We start from the raw sequence: 25,063 nt of genomic DNA, 5'->3' as shown, positions 1-25,063 counted from the left end.
AAACTGAGGCCAGGGCCAAGGACTTGGAAAATTTTCCGAGGCAAGGCCAAGGCCAAGGACTGATTTTGAAGCTGAGGCCTAGCCAAGGACATGTATAAAACAATGCTATCATACCACTTGGCAGGTCTTCATGATTTGCAACACCCCTCCATCATAACCCCTTGCACTCCCTAACGCTTGAATGTAGTGCTTTTTTTCAAAGAGTAGAACAGTCAGGGTATGGGTTATTTATACTGACAAAAAAAAAATAAAAGCATATGATATACATTTATGAATTCATGTTTTAGTGCAGTAGTTTCTAAACATGAAGTAAATCAACACTCAACAGGCATGACATGGCACGGAAGACAAGTTGAGAAATGACTTTGCACAGAAGTCAATCACTGAGTGCAGAAAAGGCGGTAATCTCTGCAGTGATCATTTTACAGTTTACCGGCAGCAAGTCCCCAAGTATGAGTCCCATTATGCATTGAGAGTGTCCCAAATTTCAAATTCTGAAATGGTCTACTTATTCAATTGCATATGATAATAACACAAACAACAACATATACATACAATTATAAACAAATGCTGCAAAAATTTAAATCATTCAGTAGCAGGCCTGAGGATTTCGGAAATTCATGGTAACCGTTTTTCGGTTCCGTCGGATTACCCAATGGGAAACCATGGTAACTAATGTTAGGTTCCGTAAACGTTCATCATGGGAACCCATTTTTCTATTTTGACTGATCTTCATGTAACCAGGTGAACCTTACTTAGATGCTTGTAGTGAAGGCTTCCTTGTTTAACAAATGTAGCACTGTCACTTTAAGAGCCACACTAGATCAAAACACGCGGGAACATATGCAGCGTGTGAGAATCAGACCAGTAAGGGTGACATGCACGTAAAGGAGGGTAGTCGCTGAACTGTGCCCACTGCTTGTCCCAACTTGATACACCCATGATCGTCATCGTAACCCTGGTGATATTCAGGTAATTGGTAACTAGTTTACCATGACGCATATTAGGTGTTAATTTTGGACAGATGATTAATTAGTTGAATGGTATTTGTAGAGCACAATATCTGGAGTGGTTTGGTTTGGAGTTTGAAATCTACCACGAGTGAGTCGTGTGAACAGCTGTACAGCGTAAGTGTTCGCAATGTTATAAGATGTAAATATGTTTTTTTTGACTGTGAAATTATATGAACTGTGTTATCTGTTCTTTAGAAGGGAGATCATTTGTGTTTGTCCACGTGCTTTGTACACATCCAACACACCGCCGGTGAACATATCGAGTAAGTGTGGCTGCATCTCAAAACATTGGGTTGTAATGATTATTTGTTCTGCATTATATATACAAGTATTGTGGCTTGGAAATAATGTATTTTTATTTCTGTTTCCCTATTAAGCAAGCCACTGCTGTTGTCTATTATGGCGTAATTGTCTGTAATCTGTTAAATGATTTTCTTTGATCTCTTAGATCCCTTTTCGACCTCTTTTAAAGTTCAGTTTACATCACAGACTTTCATCTTAAAGCTGTACAATTTCTCATTGTTCAGTCGGGAATAAAGCCCACATAAAAATTATTTTGTGTCCAGGCTAGTCCTTCCAGAGACTCGGCTACATTCATAATCAAGAATTCTGACACTCAAAAGTATAATGTTTCAAGGGTAAATGTTTGAAAACGATGCATTAACAATGAACATTACATCAGTAGCTGTGTACTCCAGGTTTATTCCAAAAAATAAATGGATCAAAAACTGGTGTACTCATATGGCATTATCAGAGTATTTTTTTCCAATCTCACACTGCAAAGATTAATTTACTGGTAATCATTAATACAGGTAAGTATTGATGTGGCTTGACATCCTCTTCTCAAGACAATGCATGTGTAATCTACTGTCAATTTGACGAAATAATTTAACACACGTCATCATGAGTTCTACCAACAGTTAACATTAGCATTACTACACCTTGTGACAAAGGTTTTATTTATAAAGTTACCATGCTACAACCAGTAAACCAGTATACAATAACCAATACTCATTCATTCATTCATTCATTCATCTTCCGAACCGCTTGATCCTCACAAGGGTCGCAGGGGGTGCTGGAGCCTATCCCAGCTGTCTCCGGGCAGTAGGCAGGGGACACCCTGAATCGGTTGCCAGCCAATCGCAGGGCACACAGAGACGAACAACCAACCACGCTCACACTCACACCTAGGGACAATTTAGAGTGTTCAATCAGCCTGCCATTTTTGGAACGTGGGAGGAAACCGGAGCACCCGGAGAAAACCCACGCAGGCCCGGGGAGAACATGCAAACTTCACACAGGGAGTCCGGAGCTGGAATCGAACCCGTTACCTCTGCACTGTGAAGCCTAACCACTGGAGTACCGGGCCGCCTACAATAACTAATACTGTTCCATAATATTTTTCATAATGATTAGCCTACAAATCTAATGACCAACTTGCCTCGTAATCCTGCCTCTCGTCGTATCTTGCTCTCGTGTTCTGTGCATACATTCCAGGTGAGTTTAGTGATACGCCCTTTGGACGACTCATACGAAAAATCAGACTGGCATTCCCATTTCTTAAATGTCGTAATTAGTAGACCTTTGTGAGTTTTTTTTCCGCCGCCATCTCAAACTTTCATCCGCGCAATTCCTCAGTTTGCGGATTAAAATAGTAACCCGCATGCGCACATAACGTTATCTGTAGCATACCCCCCCTCCCCCCCAACACTGAAAACAAAACAAAACGAAAGTAAATTAGAAGAAAGACACTCACATTCCACACCACACCACAAACACACATACAGGCACAGTGAAATCGCGTTGATCACACAGTCAACTCGTGTGCGGTGACGTTTATGGTTAAACTATTTTTCGGTACCGTTAAAATGACGCCACGGAAACGACACGCTACCGGGAACAATTGTTACCGTGAAATCCTCAGGCTTTTTTAGTAGTAGTTTTTTGTGTTTGTTTGTTTTGACTGAGAAATTTCCTTGCGTCCCAAAAACGCACATTATTTGGAACTGTGCGTCCCGTGGGAAAATGTGCGTCTAGGACGCGGGACGCAGAGGTAACGAGATGGCTAAATCTCTAAACATTCTCTGAGTACTACTATTATTACCTCTACCACTAATACTACATTAATTAATACCTTCAACTTCACAATAATCAACCATGATTTTAAACTATGTATTATCAATATTCATTTTTCCCAACATGAGAAAGCATTCAGAAAACATAACTGGAAAAGAAGAGATGACTGAAAGTCAAGGAGCACGGAACAGTATGCATATAACAGGGTGACCCAAAAAAAACGGGCCCCGTGTACACTTTATGTGATATCTCCTTTATTTATTCACCGATTGCCCTTATTTGACAGGACATGGCAGAATCAACGACCGTGAGTACACCAAGACCCCAGTTGGAGCTGGGACAAAGAATACACTGTGTTAAATTTTACTACAAGACAGGCTTGTTTAAGAAAACCCAAGGACAGATTCATGCGTCAGTTCGAATGTGAAAAGGCTCCATCCAAAAGCAAAATTCAGAACTGGGACGGAGCAAGTTCTCACATCTCAAACCTGTCCCGAGATTGGCTGAAAGAGAACTTCGGAGACAGAGTGATCAGTCTCAAAACTGATTTTGAGTGGGCACCCCATAGCCCGGACCTAAGCCCCTATATTATTATCTTTGGGGATATCTTAAGGACAGAGTCTACGCAGGGAAACCCAGAACCATCAGGGAGGAGATGAGAGCCATTACCAATTCAGTCTGTAAGAACGTCATGGACAACTTGGTGCTGCGCCTCAAGAAATGCACAGAGCTACCGTATTTTCACGACCATTCGCCGCACCGTACGGTTGGGCGCAGTCTCATTAATGGGTGCTATTTCTGTATTTTACACATAGACAAAACGCACTGTATGATTGGCCGCAGTTTTAAAGTGGTAAAACGTACGGCATGCATGCGCGCACGCTAAAAACACGTTAGCTTGAAGCATACGGTAGCATGCCAAGACATACAGATACAAGCTAAAAACACATTTTTAAAAAGGCAACGAAAGCAGAACTGAGTTCGGGTGTATTTTATTTAGCCATCGTACAATGTTCTCACGTTTTTCGATCAATCATCACCCAGAAATCCATCAAAGTCCTCATCCATTCCAGAGGACTGCACATCCCAGTTGTCATTGAACGCATCACATGCTAAAGTGTGAGTTGCTACGCGTTGCCGAGCAGAAAGAAGGAGCAGCAACAACTAAGTCAACATTTCTCTCGTGTGAAGCTTTCCCACATTTGAAAGTAAAGAACAGAGCGAAACATGGTGGCAGCGCGTGTGTGTGTAGAAAGAATTGAACAATTGTGCAAGTACCGTAATCCATCAAAAACGCAGCATTCCCTCTCGTTATCAGAGTCACTTTCATTGCCATGTGGCTCCACAGAAATGATGCAGGCTTTGCCAAAAACTCGAACAACAGTGCAAGCAGACACGTTTGTCCAATCAGCCACAATCCATTTGCAAATTGTGGCATAACTCGCCCAGCGCTGCCTCTCTCTCTTTGTAAAGTTGTGTTTGCCATTGATCATCCATTGTTCCCATGCCGTTCGCAACTTTACTTTAAACGCCCGGTTGATGCCGATGTCCAGCGGTTGGAGTTCTTTAGTTAAGCCTTCGGGAATATAGGCAAGCTCAGAGTTCATTTGCTTTGCTTGGTTTTTCACCGCTGCTGTGAGATGGGCACGCATGCCAAAAGCATAATCGATTGCTTGCAGTTTGAACTGAGCTTCGTAGGCGTGTCTCTTTGCCGAATTTATTTTCGGGGGTTCTTAGAAACCAAAACCGAAGTTGTTTTGCAACAATGCACATTGCCACACTCTATACAGGTGTTGGTACCTTTGCGGCGTCCCTTTAGCGTCCACTTACACGCCCACCCTTCACCCATTGGCAGACTGCTCCCCAGCATGCCTTTCCTCTCACGTCTGCCTTCTCTCTCTCTCTCCCTCGCCATATATGTATATTATGGGTGTGGAAAATAATCGATGCGCACGTGCGCAATCCGAGTGCATCGGCTCATTCACTGGGTACGACGCGATTGACGGGTGAAATCGCGATTCATCACGATGCATTGATGGGTATCGGTAAAATCCGATTCAAGGGCCGTTTTATTCATGTTAAACGTCACCTATCTGCCCTTTCCTAGGCACAATGAATGCACCATCATTGCTTTGCGTTTTGTGTTGAATACGGACAGTAGCCGTGCATCACATACAGTCCAGTACAGTACACAACTAGCGAAACATTATGGAAGTTAGTGCAAGGGGAGGCGAGGAAACTACTATATTTAATGCAGCCGCAACATTCAAATCTTATCGAAAAGAAAGACGGAAAGCTTGATAAAACCTCCGTAATTTGCAAGGAATGTCGCACTAAGAAGCCATACAATGGCAGCACCACAAATATGCAGACCCACTTAAAACGATGGCACCAGATCACCGACAAGTTTCCCTCCCGCTCCCCCGCTTCCACGCCCAGTTCCTCGTCGGACACCGGAGAAACTCTTGGTAAACCAGGTCAGGATCAGAAAAAAATTGCCTCTTATTTTGGGAGTCCCCTTCCAACTCACTGTGACCGCGCAATGGCTATAAGGCCACTGCTTATTTCATATGCAAAGACCTCCAGCCTTAGCGTGGTGGACAACGAGGGTTTCAGACAGCTCGTGCACGTTTTGGAACCCAGGTATAAAATACCAGACAGGTCTGTGTTCACTTACATATTCCCGATGTGTACAACAAAGTAAGAAGTGAGATTACTGTGTCGCTGAACAGTGCACAAAGAGTTGCACTTACAGTGGCTGGGTGGACATCTTGCGCTATAGATTCATATATATATATATATATATATATATATATATATATATATATATATATATATATTATTATATTTCATATAAGACACTCAGTGAGAATAGTCTGTTTGTGTTTACACTATAGCAACAGCTGTGAGTCTCAGGTGCCAAATTGTTTACATTTTCTTTGCACAAAACCCAATTGTGAAAGGGCTTAAATAAGTTGTTTTACAAGTTTTACTGTTTATAAGGAATAAAGTGGTATCCTTTTTGTAATATCATACTGAATTCCATCTTTTTAAAAGCTTTTTTTCTTTGCTTATTTGCATCATGTTTAATTGCACAATATCGCAACAAATTGCATTGTATCGTATCGGATCGCATTGATTTGAACGTAATGTGTATCGAATCGTATCGCATCGTGACGACGGTGAAACGTATCGCATCGTATCGCCAGAAAATTCCATGTATCGTTTAAGTATCGCATCGCTGGCAGTGGATCGAGATGTGTATCGAATCGTCCTCAGTGCTGAGATTCACATCCCTAATGTATATATACACGCCCACCCTTCCCTGATTGGCCGACTTCTTTCCCGCATGCCTGTCCACTGTCACTTCTGCCTTTTCTCTATATAAACAGCGTGTCGGCTGTCAGTCAGATTTTGGAACTCAGCGCATACAAAAGACGCTCTGCATCATAAGGCGTCCTGTCCATTTTTGAGAAAATTTAAGACTTTTAATGGCGCCTTATAGTCGTGAAAATATGGTAAATGGAGGCCATCGAGAACATATGCTGTAGAATGGAGAAAAAAAGGCCAAAGACCCTCGTGTTTGGATGTGATGTTTTGACTATAATAAACTAGTTATGGCCAAAGTTTCATTTCATTCGGACAAAACACTAAGAAACGGGGCCTAATTAGAGTTGGAGCCCGTTTATATATATATATATATATATATATATATATATATATATTCATTCATTCATTCATTCATTCATTTTCCGTACCGCTTGATCCTCACGAGGGTCACGGGGGGTGCTGGAGCCCACCACAACTGTCTCCGGGCAGTAGGCGGGGGACACCCTGAATCGGTTGCCAGCCAATCACAGGGCACACAGAGACGAACAACCATCCGCGCTCACACTCACACCTAGGGACAATTTAGAGTGTTCAATCAAACTGCCTCGCATGTTTTTTTATTGACTGTCGGTGCTGGACAGACCTGGAGCGCTTGTGTTTTTTGCGCCTGTAATGGGCAGCATTTTTCACAACCCCATTTTGTTCAGTGGAGATGTTTGCGCTGTTGGACTGTCGTCGTTGGTGCGGCTGGATGGATGGCTGCTGAAGTTGAGGATGAGGAGAGAGGAGCGTTGGCCCACAGCGCCGATGTGTATTTGGAACCGAGAGTCGCCGCTTGGAATTGAAACGGATTTCCATGGGATAGGAGAAGTGAACCAATCACTTTTTTCCTCAATGGATACTACAGCTTCTTGTTGACTTTGAAACTTAGCTTGTAGCCGATGTGTGCACATTTTGAGCATGACGTCTCTGATCCACTGGTTAAAGGACACTTTGATTTTCTCCTCTTTCATCTCAAACTGCTTCAAACAACAAAGCGTGTGACGGAAAAGTGGTTAGGACTGCACGACTGTCCGTATTTTATATTATGTGTTGTGTTTATTATTTTACTTTATGTTAACTGATTTGTTAAGCGCTTTGTTACAGCTGCCGCTGTTGTGAAAGCGCTATATAAATCAGCATGTATTGTATTGTATTGTATATATATATATATATATATATATATTTATATAAATTAAATCCTCATCTCACCCCTCGGGTGGTGTCCGTCCCTCATTCAGCACGGGTCCTCTACCAGAGGCCAGGAAGCTTGAGGGTTCTGCGCAGTATCCTTGCTGTTCCCAGCACTGCACATTTCTGGACTGAGATGTCCGATGTTGTTCCAGGGATCTGTTGCAACCACTCATCTAGTTTGGGGGTCACTGCCCCGAGTGATCCGACCACCACAGGCACGACTGTCACCTTTACCTTCCAGGCTCTCTCCAGCTCCTCTCTGAGCCCTTGGTATTTCTCGAGTTTCGAGTGTTCCTTCTTCCTGATGTTTCCATCACTTGGGACCGCTACATCCACTACAACGGCTTTCTTCTGCCCTTTATCTATGATCACGATATCTGGTTGGTTCGCCACGTTGGTTAACGTCATCAGGCGCCGACAGGTATGGCAGTCTCGGTCACACGCTCCGTAGTATTATCCCTGTTTTTGTCATTTTCGTTTGTTTTTGGCGACCCTGAGCGGCTTAGTTACACGAGGGAAAAGTTGCTGCGCATTGGGGAGTCTACGCTCGGTCTTTTTTCACCAGCACACGAAAATCCACAAGGTTTTTCGGAGCTAATCGCGAGCGGAGCGGCTGCGCTGTACGGAGCATGGAGACGCCGCCGGAGGAGGGGGAAGCGAGCCGGCGTGCTCGTCAAGCTCAGGCAGCGCGGATTTCGAACCCCGCTCCCATCGATCCATCTTGCTAATCTACGATCTCTGCCAAACAAGATGGATGAACTTCTTCTCCTCACAAAGACCAACAAAACATTTGCACGTTCTGCTGCGCTCTGCTTCACTGAAACCTGGCTCAGTGACCGCCATCCAGATCCCGCGCTACATCTACCCGGCTTCCGCCTTCTCCGAGCCGACCGCGACACGGAGCTATCGGGGAAATCGAAAGGTGGTGGGATTTGCTTCTATATCAACGAAGAATGGTGCACTGATGTCACGAAGCTCGACGCACACTGCAGCCCGGACCTGGAGTCGCTGTCTTTAAACTGCAAGCCATTCTACTCGCCACGTGAGTTCACCTCCTTTTTACTAGTCGGTGTTTACATTGCGCCACAAGCTAACGCTAACACGGCGATACAAACGCTAGCCGAACAAGTAAACAAACTCGAACTAAAATACCCAGAGTCACCCCTGATCATTTTGGGCGATTTTAATAGAGCACATCTTAACCGTGAACTTCCCAGATATAAGCAGCACATAGACTGTTTCACCAGAGAAGGCAACATTCTAGATCACTGCTATACAACAATCAAAAATGCATACCGATCGGTCGCCTGCGGAGCATTGGGTCTTTCTGACCACAATTTAATCCACTTAATACCTACATACAGACAGAAACTCAAATGTGTTAAACCGGTTGTTAAGACTGTGAAAAAATGGACAGATGAAGCAAAGCTAGCTCTACAAGAATGCTTAGACTGCACTGATTGGGGCGTCTTTGAAACTTCAACGGGCACACTGGATGAATACACAGACACTGTAACATCATACATCAGTTTCTGTGAGGACATGTGTGTACCAACGAAGTCGTTCTGCTCCTTCAACAATAACAAGCCATGGTTTACTCCCAAACTCAGGCAACTCAGGAAAGAGAAAGAGGCCGCATTTAGAAGTGGAGATCGGGCACTGTACAAACATGCCCGAAACCAATTGACAAAGGAAATTAACATCGCAAAGAGAAGCTATGCAGAGAGGCTGAAAAAACAGTTCTCTGCTAACGACTCTGCATCTGTATGGAATGGCCTGAAAGCAATCACTAACTATAGAATGCCATCCCCCCAAACAGTGAACAATACGGGTCTTGCTAATGAACTAAACATGTTTTTCTGCCGATTTGAAAAGGACACCCCCATTTCCCACACACACCCACCTCTACCAGAAACCACTCTACCGAGCCCCCCACCCTTATATATATATATATATATATATATATATATATATATATATATATATATATATATATATATATATATATATATATATTATATATATATATATATAGAGAGAGAGAGAGAGAGAGAGATACTAGAGGAGCCAAACATCAACTCCTGGTTGACAGAACAGTCGCATAAGACTGCAGGTCCCGACGTACCAACCTGTGCACAGCTTGGATTGATTACAAGAAAGCCTATGACTCGATGCCACATACATGGATCACTGAATGCTTGGAGTTGTATAAGGTGAACAGGACCCTAAGAGCCTTCGTTGCGAACTCGATGAGGATGTGGAAAACCACACTTGAAGCCAATGGCAAGCCACTTACCCAAGTGTCCATCAAATGTGGCATATACCAAGGTGATGCACTCTCCCCACTGCTGTTCTGCATAGGACTGAACCCCCTAAGCCAAGTAATCACCAAGACAGGCTATGGATACCGCCTCAGAAATGGAGCTACAATCAGTCACCTCCTCTACATGGATGACATAAAGCTGTATGCTAAGAGCGAAAGGGACATAGATTCCCTGATCCACACAACCAGGATCTACAGCAGCGACATCGGGATGTCATTCGGGCTTGAGAAATGTAGTCGGATGGTGACTCAGAGAGGAAAGGTAGTCCGCACTGAAGGGGTCTCACTCCCTGAAGGAACAATAGCAGACATTGAGGACAGCTACAAGTACCTTGGTATACCACAAGCCAATGGCAACCTCGAACTGGCAACAAGGAAAGCGGCTACGGCCAAATACCTCCAGCGAGTGAGGCAAGTCCTAAGAAGCCAGCTCAATGGCAAGAATAAGACCCGGGCAATAAACAGCTATGCCCTGCCAGTGATCAGATACCCTGCAGGAATAATAAGGTGGCCAAAGGAAGAGATTCAGACCACGGACATTAAGACCCGAAAACTCCTAACCATGCATGGAGGGTTCCATCCCAAATCCAGCACCCTGAGACTGTACGCAAGCCGAAAGGAAGGAGGCCGAGGACTAGTGAGTGTGAGAGCAACTGTCCAGGATGAAACATCCAAGCTCCATGAATACATCAAGGAGAAGGCTCCAACGAATGACGTACTCAGAGAATGTCTCAGACAATGGGGAACAGAAGATGAGGCGCTGGAGGAGGGACCATCATGGGAGGACAAGCCCCTACACGGGATGTACCACCGGACCATAACTGAAGTGGCTGATCTCAAGAAGTCCTATCAGTGGCTAGAGAGGGCTGGCCTGAAGGACAGCACAGAGGCACTCATCCTGGCTGCTCAGGAACAGGCCTTGAGCACCAGAGCCATCGAGGCCCAGATATACCACACCAGACAAGACCCAAGGTGTAGGTTGTGCAAAGAGGCACCTGAGACGATCCAACACATAACTGCAGGGTGTAAGATGCTGGCAGGGAAAGCCTACATGGAACGACATAACCAGGTGGCTGGCATAGTCTACCGAAACATCTGTGCGGAGTATGGACTGGAAACCCCAAGGTCAAAATGGGAAACACCTCCGAAGGTGGTGGAGAATGACAGAGCGAAGATCCTGTGGGACTTCCAGATCCAGACTGACAAGATGGTAATGGCGAACCAACCAGATATCGTGATCATAGATAAAGGGCAGAGGAAAGCCGTTGTAGTGGATGTAGCGGTCCCAAGTGATGGAAACATCAGGAAGAAGGAACATGAGAAACTCCAGAAATACCAAGGGCTCAGAGAGGAGCTGGAGAGAGCCTGGAAGGTAAAGGTGACAGTCGTGCCTGTGGTGGTCGGAGCACTCGGGGCAGTGACCCCCAAACTAGATGAGTGGTTGCAACAGATCCCGGGAACAACATCGGACATCTAAGTCCAGAAATGTGCAGTGCTGGGAACAGCAAGGATACTGCCCAGAACCCTCAAGCTTCCTGGCCTCTGGTTGAGGACCCGAGCTGAATGAGGGACGGACACCACCCGAGGGGTGAGATGAGGATTTTTATATATATATATTGGTTGCAACGATACATGGAATTTTCTGGCGACACGATGCGATACGTTTCACCGTCTTCACAATGTGATACGACGCGATACACATTTAGTTCAAATCAATACGATCCAATACGATACAGTGCAATTTGTTGTGATATTGTGCAATTAAACATGATGCAAATACGCAAAGAAAAAAAGTTATAAAAAGATGGAATTCAGTATGGTATTGCAAAAAGTAGAAGTACTTGCAAAAAGTACTTTATTCCTTATAAACAGTAGAACGTGTAAAACAACTTATTTAAGCCCTTTCACAATTGGGTTTTGTGCAAAGAAATGTAAACAATTTGGCACGTGAGACTCACAGCTGTTGCTGTAGTGTAAACACAAACAGACTACTCACTGAGTGTCTTATATGAAATATCCATCTCCATAGGACAGAAAAAAATACCGTTGAAACAATGTGGCAGTCACAGCCTCAAAGCTGCTGTGTGTATTGTAGCGTAGACAGACCACTGTCACCGAGTGTCAAAATGAAATGTCCAAAAGAGTCATCCATATATAGTTTTTCCTTGCGCGGTCACAGTGAGCTGCAAGGGAACCCCCAAAATAAGAGGCGATTTTTTTATGATCCTGACCCGGTTTGCCAAGAGTTTCTCCGGTGTCCAACGAGGAACTGGACAGGGAGGCGCGGGTATGGGGCGGGAAACTTGTCGGTGATGTGGTGCCATCGTTTTAACTGGTCTGCATATTTGTGGCGCTGCCGTTGTATGGCTTCGTAGTGCGACATTCTTTGCAAATTACAGAGCTTTTATCAATCTTTCCGTCTTTCTTTTCGAAGCCGTAGTATTTCCAAACATAAGATCTGAATGTTGCGGAAGCATTAAATACAGTAGTTTCCTCGCTGCTGCTTGCGCGAACTTCCATAGTGTTTCGCTAGTTGTGTACTGGACTGTATGTGACGCACAGCTACTGTCCGTATTCAACACAAAACGCAAAACAATGATGGTGCATGTATTGCGCCTAGGAAAGGGCAGATAGGTGACATTTAACATGAATAAAACGGCGCTTGAATCGGATTTTACCGATACCCACCAATGCATCGTGATGAATCTCTATTTCACCCGTCAATCGCGTCGTACCCAGTGAATGAGCCGATGCACTCGCATCGCGCGCAAGCGCATCGATTATTTTCCACACCCTTAATATATATATATATATATGTGTGTGTGTGTGTGTGTGTGTGTGTGTGTGTGTGTGTGTGTGTGTGTGTGTGTGTGTGTGTGTGTGTGTGTGTGTGTGTGTGTGTGTGTGTGTGTGCGTGTGTGCGTGTGTGCGTGTGTGTGTGTGTGTGTGTCATTCTAAGCAGACCAATAAAATAAGTTATTTTATTCATTATATATATTTTTAATACGCTGTTGATTACTAGGTTTTGGGATTTTTTTTCACTGCCAAATATCGGGATGAGCCTTGAAAAAATTCTAATTGGTTGGACCCGAGTTGATATGTTTCTCATGCATTACGTTAAAAGAATGTACCGTAGAATCATCAGAACATTTTTATTCTTTATGTAGCCAAATGCATTGGAGAAAGTTGCAGGCTCGTTAATATAAACCTTATTAAGCATCATCTTTATGGGCCAAGTGTGTAAAACACACAAGAAACAGGTGGCTGGTTAGGCATACCACACATTTATCCTCATGGAGTCATAGGCACGCTGGAGCCTATCACAGCCTTCTTTGGGCAGTTGGTGTCGTACACCTTGAACTGGTTGCCAGCCAATTCAATTGCAGGCAACACAAAGACAAACAAACATTTACACTCACAATCACACCTAGAGGCAATATAGAGTGTTCATTTAACCTACCATGTATGTTTTTTGGAATGTGGGAGGAAACGAAGCATGCCAACTCCATACAGGAGGGCCAGGGCCAGAATCGAATCCATGACCTCTGTACTATGATGCTGATGTGTTAACCGGTTGACCTTCATGCTGCCTCAGCTAAATATGTACAAGTACAGTATATTAAAACTAAAATGGTCATGGAATTACAGAACCAGAGGATTAATTGTATAAATTAAAATGATCCTTTTTAAAAGTGTTTTTTAAGTGCTGTATTATTGTTTCCTTCAGTGTTTCAGTTTTCAGCATGAGTTTCCATACTTTAAGATTTGGCCAAATATTTGAATTTTGGTGCATCCCTAATAATATAATAACATGTTTTGGACACAATAGGTTATTGTACAAAATAAAGGCTTTATTAGCTCATAAAGATTAACCAACAAGTTAGCCAACATCACAGAAATTTTGTGGGAACTCTGTGTGGGCAAGCACGAAGAAACCTAATAAACAAGTACTGTACTGTAATCACTAATATAACATTTCTGTACAGTTCTTTTAAAAGCCAAAGAGGAAGCAGGACATGCTCTAAGTTGAAGCACGGAGAGAGGGGGGGGGGGTATCAGATTACAATAACAGTGCGAGACGCTGGAGCCGGCCCCGCCCTCAGCAATGCATCGCGTGAGAGCAGCAGTCGATTCTTGGACTTGATTGTGATGAATGCGCCAAAGCAACTTACTCATGCCAAACCCGAGCGGCGCACTTTCTTAAGGTGGTCCGCACCATATCTAACAATCCACCGTCGTTTCAAGTAAAGCCACCCAATGTTGTTAACTGATATGAATTCGATTGCCTGTAATTCCATAAAAATTTACAATCCATCACGGAAAATTGTTTGTCGACTGTCTCGCGTGAGAAGTTACCAGAACGCACAAATAAGTCCACCTTAATACGGTTCTTTCTCGCAGCATAGATGGTTGGTGCCGTACAAACTCTTCAGTCAAAAAGTCACAATGTTTTATTACATGTATCTCATGACAAACTGCAACATTTCGAACTTTATCAACTTTCATATTAAGCTTCAAACGCAGATATATGACCGATAAGGGTTTTGTTTGTTTGATTGTTTTTTTTAAACATTTTGTCTCTCGTTCCACGACTTTTAGAACAACAAGGTGGACCTACTGTTTGAGGACTGGTTTCTTCCTCTTCTTGTTGGCGTAGGTCCCAGAAGTAGCCAACATTTGTGTGCCGCTTGCCACGCAAACTTCACCTAAAGTTCGTCTTCCGAAGCGACCTTTTTCTCCTCGCGCGCGAGTAAACGCTCGTCGATCCGGCGTGTAAAAAACAAGTCAGTATCGACAGTCTCCACCCGCCATGTTAGTGAAAAAAAACACACACAACACGAGCCCGCGGTGGTTTTGTGCCGTATTGACAGGTTCCCCAGTCGGTCAGTGTGGCTGGCCTTGATCGACGGTGTTGTAGTGGGGGCCGAAGTGGAAAGGCTGTGACCAAAGTAGAGTAAAAGAAGGAGCCAAAGTTGAGTCTCTAGAGCCCTCCTCTTCGCACAAACAGCACAGCCTACAGACTTTTTTTAAACCAGCACTTGCTGCTGCAATCGATGCTATTTACAGCTCAACACCCTCTAATATTTGCTCTTTCCTTTAAGTTAAAACAGATGTGGCAATTGACGCAGTCTGAAAGCGAATATGATTTTTAAAAATTTACATTTGATGACAGAAACAAACCTTTGGAGGCCCCAAGGCAGGTAGGTTTTCTCAATTATTTGCAGTTAAACCCCCAAGAAAGAATATCTCCCCCCCACCCACAATTCTCTGAGGTGGCCATAAATGCGATAGAATGTATACCAGGGATCCCCAACATTTTTTGACCGAAGCTCGATTCAAGCAACCAACCTCCCGAGATCGACCTGTTACCGCGCGCGCGCGCACACGTACGCACACGCACACACACGGGGATGCCATGATGACCAACAGCCATAACGAGCTCAAACATGAACAAAACAGAAAATTAAAGTAGATACAAGAGTTTGTGAGTTAGTAAAAGGATATGAGCTGGCCTTAGTAGAAACCTGACATTGAGGCATGGGACGCACTTTTGCACCATGTTAAGTGCAGAAACTATTTTACGTATATTTACTGTTTTAAAATGCTTTTCCTGACGCTGCAGACTCCCATTCTTTGCCAGTTCCATCGGCGAAACAAACTTTGAATGAGAATTATAATAATAACATTCATAATATTAATATCGCAACAGCTCTGATTGCAGGCTGCAATTGCAGACTGCTGACCGCTAACAACTTCTGGTGATGCAGATCATGCGGCACCGTAGGTTAAAGGTGAACCTGTTTGTTTTTTATTTCATTTTATTTTTGATTTTTTGTTTGGGGTGTGGGGGGGTGAAGGTGAAACTAATAGGATTCATAGAGTGCAGTGTGCATGAACTAAAAATATAGAATATTAATAACACAGACATGCATATCTTATTTTTTTCCACATCGCCCTACACCCCTCATGATCGACTTGGGACAATTGACGTATTGGGCACCCCTGATATATACCATGAGACAGGTATAATTTGCATACACTATCGCCTCTACCAGTGATTCCCAACTTGTGTTCCAGTACACACATTAGTGTACCATGAGAGCTCTAACCATGAGGAAATTATTTATTAGAAACAAATAATGTCTCTTCCTGGTTTATTTTAATACACGTGTATCGTGAGTAAAAGCTTGGTTTCAACACAAATAAAACGTTAGATCATGCCGTGATATTATATTATTTTCAGCAAATGGACAGTCAGTGGTACATGTATGTTTTGTCAATCAAACAGAAACACTGTTTCTCAATTATGTTCGGTGTTATCAGATATACTCAAGTAGGTGACACTATCTCTCCATCTCAATTTCTCTCAAACACATTTGTCGTTTTATATTGCAACATGATTTTTCCAGTTTCACATTTGACTGAAGAAATGTCATAAATGTAGGTTACCTGGCTGTCATTTTGTTTAAGTCAGTTTAAGACTGGTGAACTCAACATGGCTGATGCAGCAAGATATATTGTTTTGTTGTTCCTGATTCATTTATTTTCTTATTTACAGGTAGGACAGCAAGGCTTTTTGATTATACACATTTTGACTGGGGCCCTTCGTTCGTAGGGCCCCAGTTCGTAGCAGAAAGAGCGAACAGATCATCCACGGTACCAAATAATACATTTGCGGAATTTAGTGTATGACAAGGTGCAAGCAAATGAAAGAGAGATAGCGTTAGTTAAATTAGCGTTAGTTAAACAAGAGCAGCATTTAGTTGCACACGCTCTGTGGAGTTGATGGGTAAACGAGTTATATGCAAATGAGAAGGAAGCCACACCATCAGAGACTTCTGTGAATGCTTCATCTTCAGAAGCTTTGGACAGGTCATTGTCACATGCAGGTGGAACATCATCTCGAGCAGTTACCATCTAAAAAAAAACATATGTGCAGGACCTCGAAGTACCTCGAAGAGTTTATACTCGAGAGTACAAGCACATTTTAAATAAATTTCATTCATCCATCCATTTTGTGATCCGCTTATTCTCACAAGGGTTGTGGCGCGTGCTTGAGCCTATCCCAGCAGTCTTATGGCAGTCGGCGGGGTACACCCTGACCGGGTTGCCAGCCAGTCGCAGGGCACAGATACACGAACAACAATTCGAGCTCCATCCATCCAGCTTCTACCGCTTATCCGGGGCCGGGTCGCGGGGGCAACAGCTTTAGCAGGGAAGCCCAGAATTCCCTCTCCCTAGCTACTTCTTCCAGCTCACCCCGGGGGATCCCGAGGCGTTCCCGGGCCAGCTGGGTGACATAGTCTCTCCAACGTGTCCTGGGTCTTCCTCTGGGTCTCCTCCCGGTGGGACATGCCCGGAACACCTCACCAGGTAGGCGTTCAAGAGGCATCCGAATCAGATGCCCAAGCCACCTCATCTGGCTCCTCTCGATGTGGAGGAGAAGTGGCTCGCCTCTGAGACTCTCCCCGATGACCGAGCTTCTCACCTTATCTCTAAGGGAGAGCCCGGACACCCTGCGGAGAAAACTCATTTTGGCCGGGATCTTGTTCTTTCGGTCACGACCCATAGCTCGTGACCATAGATTAGGGTTGGAACGTAGATCGACCGGTAAATTGAGAGCTTCGCCCTTTGGCTCAGCTCCTTCTTCACCACGACAGACTGATACAACGTCCGCATCACAGCAGACGCTGCACCGATCCGCCTGTCGATCTCTCACTCCCTCGTGTCCTCACTCGTGAACAAGAACCCAAGATAGTTAAACTCTTCCACTTGGGGTAAGATCTCCCCCCCGACCCGGAGGGGGCACTCAACCCTTTTCCGACTGATGACCATGTTTTCAGATTTGGAGGTGCTGATTTTCATCCCAACCGCTTCACACTCGGCTGCGAAACGCTCCAGTGAGAGTTGGAGAGCCCTGTTCGAAGGAGCCAACAGCACCACATGATCTTCAAAAAGCAGGGATGCAATACTGAGGCCACCAAAACGGACCCCCTCAACGCTTCGGCTGCGCCTAGAAATTCTGTCCATAAAGGTTATGAACAGAATCTGTGACAAAGGGCTGCCTTGGCGGAGTCCTACCCTCACTGGAAACGATACCGACTTACTGCCATCAATGCGAACAAAACTCTGACATCGGTGGTATAGTGACCGAACAGCCCGTATCAGGGGGTTCGGTACTCCATACCCACGAAGCACCCCCCACAGACCTCCCCGAGGGACACGGTCAAACGCCTTCTCCAAGTCCACAAAACACATGTAGACTGGTTGGGCGAATTCCGACATACCCTCGAGGACCCTGCTAAGGGTGTAGAGCTGGTCCACTGGTCCACTGTTCCACGGCCGGGACGACAACCACACTGCTCCTCCTCAATCTGAGGCTCGACTTCCTGACGGACCCTCCGCTCCAACACCCCTGAATAGACCTTACCAGGGAGGCTGAGGAGTGTGATCCGTCTGTAGTTGGAACACACCCTCCGGTCCCCCTTTTTAAAAAGAGGGACTACCACCCCGGTCTGCCAATCCAGAGGCACTCTCCCTGTTGACCACGCAATGTTGCAGAGGCGTGTCAACCAGGACAGCCCCACAACATCCAGAGCCTTGAGGAACTCCGGACGGATCTCATCCACTCCTGGGGCCTTGCCACCGAGGAGCTTTTTAACCACATCGGTGACTTCAACCACAGAGATAGAAGAGCCCACCTCGGGGTGCCCAGACTCTGCTTCCTCCAAGGAAGACGTGTTGGTGGAGTTGAGGAGGTCTTTTAAGTACTCTGCCCACCGGTTCACAACATCCCGAGTCGAAGTCAGCAGTGCCCCATCCCCACTGTACACAGTTTGGTGCACTGTTTCCCCCTCCTGAGACGTCGGATGGTGGACCAGAATTTCCTCGAAGCCGTCCGGAAGTCGGCTTCCATGGCCTCACCGAACTCCTCCCATGCTCGGGTTTTTGCCTCGGCGACCACCGAAGCTGCCTTCCGCTTGGCCAGTCGAGGTCCGTCAGCTGCCTCTGGGGTCCCACAGGCCATAAAGGCTCGATAGGACTCCTTCTTCAGCTTGACGGCATCCCTTACTGCTGGTGTCTACCAGCGAGTACGAGGGTTGCCGCTACGACAGGCACCAACCACCTTACGGCCACAACTCAGATTGGCCGCCTCAACAATAGAGGCACGGAACATGGTCCACTCGGACTCAATGTCCCCCGTCACCCCCGGAACATGGGAAAAGCTCTGTCGGAGGTGGGAGTTCTGACAGGGGATTCCGCCAGACGCTCCCAAAAAACCCTCACAATACGTTTGGGTCTGCCAGGACGGACCGGCATCTTTCCCCACCATCGGAGCCTACTCACCACCAGGTGGTGATCAGTTGACAGCTCCGCCCCTCTGTTCACCTGAGTGTCCAGAACATGCGGCCGCAAGTCCGATGATACAACCACAAGGTCGATCATCGAACTACGGCCAAGGGTGTCCTGGTGCCAAGTGCACATATGCCCTTATGTTTGAACAAGGTGTTCGTTATGGACAGTCCGTGACGAGCACAGAAGTCCAATAACAAAACACCACTCGAGTTCTGATCGGGGGGGCTGCTCCTCCCAATCACGCCCCTCCAGGTCTCACAGTCATTGCCCACGTGAGCATTGAAGTCCCCCAGTAGTACAAGGGAGTCCCCAGCAGGAGTACTCTCCAGCACACCCTCTAAGGACTCCAAAAAGGGTGGGTATGCTGAGCTGCTGTTTGGTGCATATGCACAAACAACAGTCAGGACCCATCCCCCCACCCGCAGGCAGAGGGATGCAACCCTCTCGTCCACCGGTGTGAACCCCAATGTACAGGCACTGAGCCGGGGGGCAATGAGCATGCCCACACCTGCTCTGCGCCTCTCACCGTGAGAGACTCCAGAGTGGAAGAGAGTCCAACCCCTCTCGAGAGGACTGGGACCAGAACCCAGGCTGTGTGTGGAGGCAAGTCCGACTATATCCAGTCGGAACTTCTCTGCCTCACACACCAGCTCGGGCTCCTTCCCTGCCAGAGAGGTGACATTCCATGTCCCAAGAGCTAGCTTCTGCAGCCGAGGATCGGACCGCCAGGGTCCCCGCCTTTGGCTACCGCCCAGCTCGCATTGCACCCGACCCCTTTGATCCCTCCCACGGGTGGTGAGACCATGAGAAGGTGGACCCACGTTGCCTCTTCGGGCTGAGCCCGGCCGGGCTCGATGGGTGTAGGCCCGGCCACCAGGCGCTCGCCAACGAGCCCCACCTCCAGGCCTGGCTCCAGAGGGGGGCCCCGGTGACCCGCGTCCGGGCAAGGGAAACTGAGTACCATCGATTTTATTTTTCATAAGGGGCTTTGTGAGCCGTGCTTTGTCTGGTCCCTCACCTAGAGTTTTCGAGCTCACACTCACACCTAGACACAATTGAGAGTTTCATTAACCTGCCACAAATGTTCTTGGAATGTGGAAGGAGACAGAAGTACCCAGAGAAAACCCACGCAGGCACGGGGGAGAACATGCAAACTCCACACAGAAAGGCCGGAGCAGAATCACACCCTGTACCTCTGCACTGTGAGGCTAGGCCACCAACAAAATGTAAAAAGTAAATGTTTAGTCTTGATTCAATTGAGTCCCAGTTTTCCTAAACAAGACCTGGAATATAGATTTGATGTCAAGTGTTTCTCATGCATTTTTGTCAGATATTTATGTACTGTTCATCAGACTTCAAAGGTATATTTTCTGGCCAAGAGAGAAGACTTAAGAACGTCAATGCCTCTATCATTTAGAAAACATTTCTCTTTAAAAGTATGTCTAATCATTGGCTGTTTTTACGTTTTCACTGAGAGCCTTCTAAAATTCCTCTGTCAGGCATGGTCATCTTATAAGCATCAGAACACTGTTAAATATCACTCCTTGACGTTCATTGTTATTCATTCCAAAAGTGTGGGGTGATCGTGCAAGTGACAAATATATATTCCTGAAACTGTGGAATACAGAAAACATTAAAAGTCAGGGAGGTGGTGTGCTTGCCAATCGTGGTTTTGATATTAAAGACAGTGTTGGTTTGCAGAGGTGAAGATAAATAAAAAAAAAATAGGTGAGGACCATTTTCACAACCAAACAACTATTAAAAGCCGTAGTGTCAGTCACAGGTCCCATTTCTGTATTAAACACATTCACAAGGTGTATTGTATGATTGGACGCTGGCATGGTAAAATGTATGATAGCTTAACAAACAAAGTAGCATGCATGCACGCTGGCGTATGATTTTAAAAAGGCACAGGGGACAAAAACTGACTTTCCAAGTCCTCATCTTCTGTATCTGAGATAAACAGCTGGGCAAATACTATGTCAAACATGGCAGGTTCCCTCGCATCATTGTCAGAGGCAATCTCGTTGCTGTGTGGCTGCTCAGAAATAATGCCGGCTTTTTACGAAACCTCAAACAACAGTGAAAGCACACATGGGAGCCCAAGTATCCACAATCCACTCACAAATTGTGGCTTAACTCACTCGGTGCTGCCTCCCAGTCTTTGTAAAGCTGTGTTCGCCATCACTCCCACACCACTCGCAACTTCACTTTGACTCCTGCTGGCAATTTTTCTTTCATCTTAAGAATCAACCAGGAAAAACAATTCATTAACAAAAAGCGCTTGCAGAAGGCTAGGAAAAGATTAAACCAAGAATACCAAACGAAATGACAAGAGCCCGATTCACAGGACAAAACAAAAGCAGGATCAAATGATTAAGCAAAGATTATACATCCATAAACGTGGAAATAAGAGAACAAGAACGACTGATGAGAGTGAGAGCGAAAGTTCGAGAAAACACTTGAGCAAAAGCAGCAACAATGTCAATAATCCGACTCGCTGCAGGCTGCTTGTGTCACGTAGTGCCCGAAGCGATAAAATGATCGCTTCGTGCACAACAAGATAATGAGGTGGATCCCCGAAATAGCAGACAAAGAAAAGATGTTCCGAGAACAAATGAGTTTTAATACAAAACACAAAATACCCGTCCGGGAGCAACAAACAGAAAACGCTGGTCAAATTCAGGACCAGGAATAAAGGAAGTAAACAGAAAACGCTTGCGAGAAAATGGCAAGGAATATAGTTGGCAACAATAGGAATTAATAAGAGTAGATTTAACGACGCGCAATCACAGTCACAAGGCTATACGGCAACGAATAGATTAGGACAATAATCGAGAGAATTGGCACGGCGTTGAGTACTCCGGCAGTAAGTCAACTGCCCGAGCACAAAGATAAAGCCTGTGTAATCAGTCCCTAATGGGTGACAGGTGTGTCGGCGGTAGGCAGGAAAAACCTGCCCCCTGCTGGCAAACACGGGACGTGACAGCTTGTCAGTACCTGGCTAATGAACATTGGTAACAGGTGTGCACACTGAAGAGAAGGTCCTCGTCTGCCACTTGCTGGAGACACACAAGAACAGGACCACGACAACAGCTAACTTACTCCCACCCAAGCTGATCAAATCACTATTAGCCTGTTGTAGGAGTCCTCGGGCTAGTGCATCATAATGACTGCCGATCACAGTGAAGATCAGAAAAGCTTGCTGGGAAAAGGCAAATCAAACCATCCATCGTCTGTTAGTAGACCTCCGAACAAAAGAATCGCTCACGTCTTCTCATTTTCCCCAACTCTCTGTTGTCATCATGGATGAACATTCAAGTTGCAAGTGATTTTTCATTTATTTCTTACATTGCCGGTTGCAAGCAATTTATGTTATTTCGTTTATCCTGTCTTTTTGTTGCAAGAGGATTTTGTTGTAGTGTACTTTGTCGGGATTGCAGGGTTTTTTTTGTAAATACAATTATTTTTCAACGTTATCCATCCATCCATCATCTACCGCTTATCCGGGGCCGGGTCGCGGGGGCAACAGCTTTAGCAGGGAAGCCCAGACTTCCCTTTCCCTAGCTACTTCTTCCAGCTCTCCCCGGGGGATCCCGAGTCGTTCCCAGGCCAGCTGGGTGACATAGTCTCTCCAGCGTGTCCTGGGTCTTCCTCTGGGTCTCCTCCCGGTGGGACATGACCGGAACACCTCACCGGGGAGGCGCTCAGGAGGCATCCGAATCAGATGCCCAAGCCACCTCATCTGGCTCCTCTCGATGTGGAGGAGAAGCGGCTCGACTCTGAGCCCCTCCCGGATGACTGAGCTTCTCACCTTATCTCTAAGGGAGAGCCCGGACACCCTGCGAAGAAAACTCATTTCAGCCGCTTGTATCCGGGATCTCGTTCTTTCGGTCACGACCCATAGCTCGTGACCATAGGTGAGGGTTGGGACGTAGATCGACCGGTAAATTGAGAGCTTCGCCTTTTGGCTCAGCTCCTTCTTCACCACGACAGACCGATACAACGTCCGCATCACAGCAGACGCTGCACCGATCCGCCTGTCGATCTCCCGCTCCCTCCTACCCCCACTCGTGAACAAGACCCCAAGATACTTGAACTCCTCCACTTGGGGTAAGATCTCCTCCCCGACCCGGAGGGGGCACTCCACCCTTTTCCGACTGAGGACCATGGTTTCAGATTTGGAGGTGCTGATTTTCATCCCAACCGCTTCACACTCGGCTGCGAAACGCTCCAGTGAGAGTTGGAGAGCCCCGTTTGAAGGAGCCAACAGCACCACATCATCTGCAAAAAGCAGGGATGAAATACTGAGGCCCCCAAAACGGACCCCCTCAACGCTTCGGCTGCGCCTAGAAATTCTGTCCATAAAGGTTATGAACAGAATCGGCGACAAAGGGCAGCCTTGGCGGAGTCCTACCTCCACTGGAAACGATTCCGACTTACTGCCGGCAATGCGAACCAAACTCTGACATCGGTGGTATAGTGACCGAACAGCCCGTATCAGGGGGTTCGGTACCCCATACCCACGAAGCACCCCACACAGAACTCCCCGAGGGACACGGTCAAACGCCTTCTCCAAGTCCACAAAACACATGTAGACTGGTTGGGCGAATTCACACATACCCTCAAGGACCCTGCTAAGGGTGTAGAGCTGGTCCACTGTTCCACGGCCGGGACGAAAACCACACTGCTCCTCCTCAATCTGAGGCTCGACTTCCTGACGGACCCTCCTCTCCAGCACCCCTGAATAGACCTTACCAGGGAGGCTGAGGAGTGTGATCCCTCTGTAGTTGGAACACACCCTCCGGTCCCCCTTTTTAAAAAGAGGGACTACCACCCCGGTCTGCCAATCCAGAGGCACTCTCCCTGTTGTCCACGCGATGTTGCAGAGGCGTGTCAACCAGGACAGCCCCACAACATCCAGAGCCTTGAGGAACTCCGGGCGGATCTCATCCACCCCTGGGGCCCTGCCACCGAGGAGCTTTTTAACCACATCGGTGACTTCAACCACAGAGATAGGAGAGCCCACCTCAGAGTCCCCGGGCTCTGCTTCCTCCAAGGAAGGCGTGTTGGTGGAGTTGAGGAGGTCTTCGAAGTACTCTGCCCACCGGTTCACAACGTCCCGAGTCGAAGTCAGCAGCGCCCCATCCCCACTGTACACAGTGTTAGTGGTGCACTGCTTCCCCCTCCTGAGACGTCGGATGGTGGACCAGAATTTCCTCGAAGCCGTCCGGAAGTCGGCTTCCATGGCCTCACCGAACTCTTCCCACGCTCGGGTTTTTGCCTCGGCGACCACCGAAGCCGCGGCCCGCTTGGCCAATCGATACCCGTCAGCTGCCTCTGGGGTCCCACAGGCCATAAAGGCTCGATAGGACTCCTTCTTCAGCTTGATGGCATCCCTCACTGCTGGTGTCCACCAGCGAGTACGGGGGTTGCCGCCACGACAGGCACCAACCACCTTACGGCCACAACTCAGATTGGCCGCCTCAACAATAGAGGCACGGAACACGGTCCACTCGGGCTCAATGTCCCCCGCCTCCCCCGGAACATGGGAAAAGCTCTGTCGGAGGTGGGAGTTGAAACTCCTTCTGACAGGGGATTCCGCCAGACGCTCCCAACAAACCCCCACTATACGTTTGGGTCTGCCAGGACGGACCGGCATCTTCCCCCACCATCGGAGCCTACTCACCACCAGGTGGTGATCAGTTGACAGCTCCGCCCCTCTCTTCAC

At 46.5% G+C, this 25,063-nt stretch overlaps 1 protein-coding gene and 1 long non-coding RNA gene across 2 annotated transcripts in view; one reads left to right on the top strand and one right to left on the bottom strand.

Annotated features, from left to right (window-relative positions):
• The window catches only part of LOC127612042 (aryl hydrocarbon receptor-like), a 146,200-nt gene extending 131,190 nt beyond the window's left edge, over window positions 1-15,010 (bottom strand). Inside the window, exon 1 of the mRNA XM_052083004.1 lies at window positions 14,594-15,010. Coding sequence (XP_051938964.1) covers window positions 14,594-14,652 — 59 coding nt within the window. The 5' untranslated portion in view covers window positions 14,653-15,010. The remainder of the gene's footprint in view (window positions 1-14,593) is intronic.
• Window positions 15,011-18,081: 3,071 nt separating this feature from the next.
• Window positions 18,082-24,589, top strand: LOC127612128 (uncharacterized). Its single transcript, XR_007965585.1, has 2 exons — window positions 18,082-18,734; window positions 24,419-24,589. It is a non-coding gene; the product is annotated as an uncharacterized LOC127612128 (long non-coding RNA).
• The last annotated feature ends 474 nt before the right edge of the window (window positions 24,590-25,063 follow it).

Source organism: Hippocampus zosterae, chromosome 12 (assembly GCF_025434085.1).
Source record: "Hippocampus zosterae strain Florida chromosome 12, ASM2543408v3, whole genome shotgun sequence".
Lineage (NCBI taxonomy): Eukaryota > Metazoa > Chordata > Actinopteri > Syngnathiformes > Syngnathidae > Hippocampus > Hippocampus zosterae.
This window is presented reverse-complemented; position numbering and strand designations above follow the sequence as displayed.